Genomic DNA, 6,947 nt, shown 5'->3' with positions numbered 1-6,947 from the left:
TGTTACCTAAAAGTTTAATAATAGGTCAATTCACTCTAAAATCAAAATGACAGCACCCTATTGAAACTACCGAACGAAAATTTGGTATAACGTACGTGTGTAAGACAGAGACAACACATGCGGGTGCAACGTCCTCTTAACAAATGGTGTTTTCTTTGACGAATTACAAAAATAAACTTATGTTTATTAATAAGTTATATGATAACAATCTGCAATCAAAACGTATTATATATTACTACATTACAATTGTCAGTTAGGTATAACTTATTAGTAATCATTCTACTATTCTCCTCACGCGGTTAGTATTAAAATTTCTATTTGTTCAATACTCTGTACCCAGTTTTTGACAAATTATCCGGAACATCTCTACTAAACTGTTTAGTATTGGTATTACTATTATTACTTTAATATTTATAATTAATCCTGGATTAATTTGGTTGAACTTCAAAATACGATATAGCAACTACCTTGTAGCAATTTTTCAAATATTAATTTATTGTTCTCTAGTTAAGTAAAACTTAAGTACAATTCTACTTTTTGAGTAATCAAATTTTGTTTTATAATTTAGATAATGTTGTTGTTTTGTTATTTCAGACAATTGATCTACAATTATCCTGAACAACTTTTTGCTGATGCTGGTATTATGGCTATTGAACATGCCGATTTTGATGGTATTGAACGATTAGCCCTTGTAACTGGTGGGGAGATTCTATCAACATTCGATTCCCCTGCCATAGCCAAGTTGGGTACATGCAAACTTATTGAAGAAACAATGATCGGGGAAAGCACATTGTTACGTTTCTCCGGCGTAGCTCTTGGTGAAGCATGCACCATCGTCATCCGTGGTGCAACTGAACAAATTATTGATGAAGCCGACCGTTCTTTACATGATGCTTTATGTGTATTATCATCTACCGTCAGAGAACCAACCATTGTGTATGGTGGTGGTTGCAGTGAAATGCTAATGGCAAATGCAGTAAGTGCTGTAGCTGCTAAAACACCTGGAAAAGAAGCAGTAGCCATGGAGGCCTTTGCTCGGGCTTTACAGTCTCTTCCCACTACTATTGCCGACAATGCTGGTTTGGATTCTGCACAGCTTGTCAATGAATTGAGAGCCAATCATGCTCTTGGCAAGAGTAAAATGGGTCTTGGTAAGTTATCATATTTTAATATTTAATTTTATATTATTATACTACATTAAATATTTTATTTTAGATATGGAAAAAGGTGCTTTAGGATGTATGCAAGAGATTGGAATAACTGAGTCTTTTGTTGTCAAAAGACAAGTTCTAGTGTCTGCCGCTGAAGCTGCTGAAATGATTTTGCGTGTCGATTGTATCATTAAAGCTGCACCTAGACAACGAGTTGAAGATCGTGGTCACTGTTAATTTCTAACTATCTTAAATTTATTTAATAATATTCATAACAAACTAACTCCAAACACAATAAGGTTGTTTTAATTCACATGTTTTTTATATACATTTTTTTTTTTTAATATATAAAAATATGAAATACTATTCACGAGATATTATTTTAAACATCTTAAAATCTATATAAAAAAAAAATGCTTTTCAATAATTATAATATTTAAATCTATTCGATAATAAGTGTATTTTGCAAAAAAATAAGTAAGCAAAAATTATTTTAAATAATAAATAATTGACTAGAATCAGGATGATCAAACATTTTTTACACAATGGTAACATAAAAAAAAGCTTCAAACATAAACGCAAACTGAACAAATATGAATGTCGGGATTAATGTAATTAATCAATCATATAATAAAATTAGTTTTATAAAAAGGTCACCTGTTGGTCAGTCTTAAATATATATGTAAAAAAAAATGGAATTTTGGAAACCAAAGTAGTTTGAGCCGGAAGATTTATAAATTGTAATATTGAAAGTCAATAGACTCCTCCAACAGGTTCTCACTGTATGAATGAAAATCATTATTTGATAAACTGATTTGTTCGTTTACATACTTTGACGGACTGGAAATCAAAAACGAATTGGTATATATTTCTGAAACAAAAACAAAAATGTATAAAATTGACTTTTATTCTTTACTGAAACATAATAAAATTTAAATTAAATAACAATTACATTAGGAAAACAATAACATAACTATTTTTACTTTGGTGTCAACATAATTTTTAAAGTTAAAACCACAAATCATATTATACTTGAAAGTTTAAACATTTGAGATCTTATGATATTTTTATAATATTCTTATAAGTAAGTATTTTTGTATAAACATAATACTTAATCAATATGTTTTATAACTAAAACATTATTTTACCAGGAGAAAAAAATATATATTGCTAAGTAAATAAACAAATAAATTCATCTGGTTATAAGTTTTAAATATAAATAATTAGTTATGGCTGAATGAACTTATCAAAATTAATTGAATAGTATTAGTAAATAATGATGACATTATACATACATAATAAATTTATCAATCATTTCAAAAGTATTTTGAGTTTTAATACCCACTATACTTTCTGTGTATAGTAGAGCTGTGTTAAAACAAAGGAAATAATATATTGTATTGTATAACGTGGTACTTATACAAATTTTGATTTTTACTTAATATAATTTTAAGACAAAATATGTATGTAAATAATCAGTTACACAATTTGTTCGTTGACTAGACACCAAAAAACATACCATTTTCTAATTCTGTGTTGATACTCTGAATCATTTTTACATCTTCCAAACTATCTTCTCGATGTAGCTCGCCTTCTAAATACTTGCAAGCTTGTTCTAATTCAGATGACTCTTGTGGCGAAGATGTGTCGTCTTCAGTGGTCATGGTATACTCTCGTTGTCCCAGACTCTCTTCGGTATTGCACAGCCGCCAATAATGACCGGCCCCTTGAGATTTTCTACCTTTCCGGAAATTAGGATTAATGGACAAATTGTGACGTACAGAATTCTTCCAACGTTCATCGTCTTCACGGAAATAAGGAAAATGACTTCTGTAAAATAAATATATTTATTTTTCTTAGCATTAGAATTCCTCACTATTATTTTTTTTAATTTATATTTTTCAAGTGTTTTCCAAAAAATTATTTTCCAATACAAAGTCATTCAAAAGAATTAAAGTTCCAATTTGTTGGCAAGGTTGAATAGTTATACTCATAATACACACTATAATGATAATATACTACACAGTTACTACTTACCCAAAAAAACAAGCAGGAGGAACGAGTTAATTGCCTAAACACAACTCCTTAAAAATGTCACGTTTGTCAGGGGCCTTGATCCCTGCGAGGTGATAGCATTTTATAGTCCATGTATTTTAAATCATTAATCATTATAAATCAATTTAATATTAGTTAATTTTTCTTTGTGAAGTAACTAGTAAGGTACCTAGGTAATTATTATTCTACTCATTTATTTTTTTCATAACAGAAAATTAAAAATAAAATTTCAAATAATTAAAAGTTAAATAAGTTAAAATAACTCAAGTTTCATAATTTATCAACGTCAAATTTTTATTATATCATTACATTTTTAAAACTACTTACTTTTGACTTTTAATATAATTGTGAGTTATCCTATTACTAATAACTCACAGGAACTAAATATCCTATCTTAATTTAATATAATATTTACTAGAATGAAAAGTTCATAAACTCGATTTTTTTACGAGCATGTACACCATGTACACTATACAGCATACGTCATTCGCCCAAACGCAAACCACCCTAATTTAGGATCTGCTCAATTAATCAGAAATCGTTTTTATTTGTTTTACGAAAATATGATCTATTATATTATAGATACTTATCTACTATATCTATTACCTACCTATCTAATTTATAGTAATCTTTATTCATTATGTAGGTATATATATTATTTATAGTTATTTTATTCATATTTTTGAACAAACAATTTTTAATCTTATAAATTGTACAATCTACGTCGAATTGTCGAAATTATAATATTAGAATTACTAATATTATTGTATGGTCTACTGGTCTCTATTGTTGTAGGATAATATCAAACTACAAGTTGAAAAGGGGGACCGTGACTTCGGTAAAGTTAACCTTATTTCTTTAATTTCTATAAGAAACACAAATGGGTGCCTGGCACCAGGGTGGTACGAACACAATAAACGTATGTAGGGGTGAGTTATTTTCACTCATAGGTAACATACACACGCTATACTCATAAACAAAATAGTTTTTTTTTTTTATTTGAAAACTGGTAGCGTTGAAGAATAAAAAAAATCTACATTTGTGGTCAGATATCGTCAATATTCACACAGTTATTCGATATGTATATTCAAGCATAGTTATGTAGGATGTAGCTGATATATTATGCTTACTATATTGTATGCACAAGGCATGACTTACTTATGATTTATGAACTAAAAGTATAAAACTATAGGGCCAGGAACTTGAAAACCTAAAAATGATTTTATAAAATGCACGGGAAACTATAAAATGATGAAAAAATGTCTAAAAATACGAGACAAAATTAATAGTAGGTATATTAGTATAAATATTAGGAAACATAATTAAATAGAATAAATGAAACAATACTGTCCTGTCAGTCAAATATACCTATTACTTCCAAATGTAAATGCTGCTAAACGCTAACTGTTCAAAGATTTTAGGCATTTTAAAGTTTATGCGACATGCGAGACTTTAAGATTTTAAAAGACAGTGTTCAAAACAATTATTCAGCAGTCGGCACTCTAATTACCTAGTTAAAAGTACAAAACTATTATATGACTGGCAATGATAATATGATTGATTAATGATTATCTTTCAGTAAATACAATCTAGCTAACGCATTTTTCTTGGGGTATGAAATTATGAAACATGTAAAATAATAATATTATTAAGTACCTACCTAATAGGTGACGTGTATATTATGTACCAATACAATTTTATCAATAATTATCACTGCGAATGAATCTCATACAAATTCTTTGTAAAAATTTAGTAGGTGTAACCACTTATAGGGCTATAAGACTGACTCATGTACAGAACGTCTATGGACGTACAGACACCACATTATTATACTACAATAGTACTTATGTACATATTGTACCTATATGGCTATATGGCTATAATGATATTGACCTATGTACTGTATAGTCAAAATATTATATACTTACTAGCTGAATAACTCGGGAAAAATTGCTATAATTAACTCCATTTGGGTGTAATTTGCGGGGAGAAGGAGGGTTTCAGGAATTGCTCAAGATAAATATTTTGTGAGGTTATTAAATATTAATGTATAGTTGAAAGACCTATAGTAACGGGTATAAGACTTCATAACTGTATGACTGTATCTATAATTGTTTTAATTTGTAAGTATCCTATGTATAAGGTACCTAAATAAGATTTGTGACATAAAATGGTGTACCTAACTATTTGTGATTAGTAGGAAGATAGTTTTTAAGGTTATTTTTATAATTTTTTTGAGTTTGAGTCCCGAATTTGTATGCGACCAGTCGAGATAAGTTTAAGAAGTATTGTGTAAAGGTTTAATTTTGTAAGGAGTGTTAGTTTAGTTTTTTAGTGGAGAAATTTTCTAAATTATACCTATTTAAGCGCTGCAAGAGGTTATTTATAATTTAATTGTTGTAGGTATAGTTTATTTTTGAAGTTTTTTTTTGTCAAAGTCTGCTCAAAGATATTTTACGGGCTGTAACTTTTTATTATTAAACGTATTAAAATGTAAAATACCGATGTGTATGGAAATATATTTTTTAAAAATAAATGCAATCAAACCCTGCTTTATAAATTCACCATGTACCCACCTATAGACGTATTATAATATATGGTCGTTTTTACACAATATAATATACCTTCATAATTATACGTATTAGGTTTAGAGGCTTTAAACGATATAATTTAAATAAAATTATAATCGACATTATTGTTTATAATATCATCTATATACATCAGGGTGGGAATAGGTAAAAAGTTTCACGGCCGGTTGATTACGGAAACAAATAGACAGAAACCATTATTAACCCTTATAACCCCCTTTTCCAAAACAGTTTTACACAGGAAACACTAACACGTGGCAAGGGAAATTTATAGACAGGTGAAGTGAAACTAAAGGAGAAGTATTTTTTGCTAATATTAACTTGAGGGTGTGGGTCATGGGAAATTATAATTCATAATAATCTATTCAAATATTCATAGATATTATGTACCTACTAAAATTTCACTCAGATCATCGTATTGAAAAGCATTAATAATGTACTAAATGTATATTATGATGATAACTAACAAGTAGGTAGGTAATAAGTATCTTATTATATAGCCATTAGGTAACTCAGGGCCTTATTTAGAATATATTGGCTCCTAAACTTGCCTATAATGCGGGCCCTACCATGAGTACAGGAATATATTCAATATACATAGACATTTTTAATATATAAATTATAAATATAATAATATAAATATACATAAAACATAATCATCGAATAAATGGACTAGTGGCCAATATTGGTATACTCTTAGCATAGAACTGCAATCTATTATAACTCGATACTATAAAGAGCTGCTTACGACACTGAGAGAGGACACATCACACATCGTATATACGATGCCTTCGTTCTATAAAATAGTACCTATGTGTAACTCGGGTGTTAAATTGGGAATTAGCGCGAGTAGTGTGCGTGCATGCTATTTTAGATTCTGAGTGGAACGATGAATGTATTGATTTTACAATTGATGTGTGTTTTTTTTTTTTTATTTTTTTTTTTTGTGTCTGTGTACACGATAAGTAGTCGAAATAATGCTACGATTTTCAACTTCAGTATCTTGTTCGATCAGAAAGTGAATATCGTTGGTGCATTGAGGAGGTCAAAATTTAAATTTCACAGTAGTTTTCAAAAGCGTTGGGAAAAACAAAAGAAAAATTAAGGAAAAACGGGAATTTTTACGCAAAATCGATTTTTCACAAAATTGAAT

The 6,947-nt window shown here is 28.8% G+C and overlaps 2 protein-coding genes across 2 annotated transcripts in view; one reads left to right on the top strand and one right to left on the bottom strand.

The window, feature by feature from the left end:
* LOC100159192 (T-complex protein 1 subunit beta) overlaps positions 1-1,669 on the top strand; it is a 4,485-nt gene extending 2,816 nt beyond the window's left edge. Inside the window, exons 5-6 of the mRNA XM_001946152.5 lie at positions 595-1,151; positions 1,216-1,669. Coding sequence (XP_001946187.1) covers positions 595-1,151; positions 1,216-1,388 — 730 coding nt within the window. The 3' untranslated portion in view covers positions 1,389-1,669. The remainder of the gene's footprint in view (positions 1-594; positions 1,152-1,215) is intronic.
* Positions 1,670-1,773: 104 nt separating this feature from the next.
* The window catches only part of LOC100568931, a 10,944-nt gene continuing 5,770 nt past the window's right edge, over positions 1,774-6,947 (bottom strand). The window contains exons 3-4 of the mRNA XM_003245766.4: positions 2,671-2,981; positions 1,774-2,022 (exon numbers count right to left, since the gene is read on the bottom strand). Coding sequence (XP_003245814.2) covers positions 1,883-2,022; positions 2,671-2,981 — 451 coding nt within the window. The 3' untranslated portion in view covers positions 1,774-1,882. The remainder of the gene's footprint in view (positions 2,023-2,670; positions 2,982-6,947) is intronic.

The sequence above is a fragment of the Acyrthosiphon pisum genome, chromosome A1, assembly GCF_005508785.2.
Source record: "Acyrthosiphon pisum isolate AL4f chromosome A1, pea_aphid_22Mar2018_4r6ur, whole genome shotgun sequence".
Taxonomy (NCBI): Eukaryota; Metazoa; Arthropoda; class Insecta; order Hemiptera; family Aphididae; genus Acyrthosiphon; species Acyrthosiphon pisum.
The sequence above is the reverse complement of the archived record's forward strand: the minus strand, read 5'-3'. Positions and strand labels throughout refer to the sequence as shown.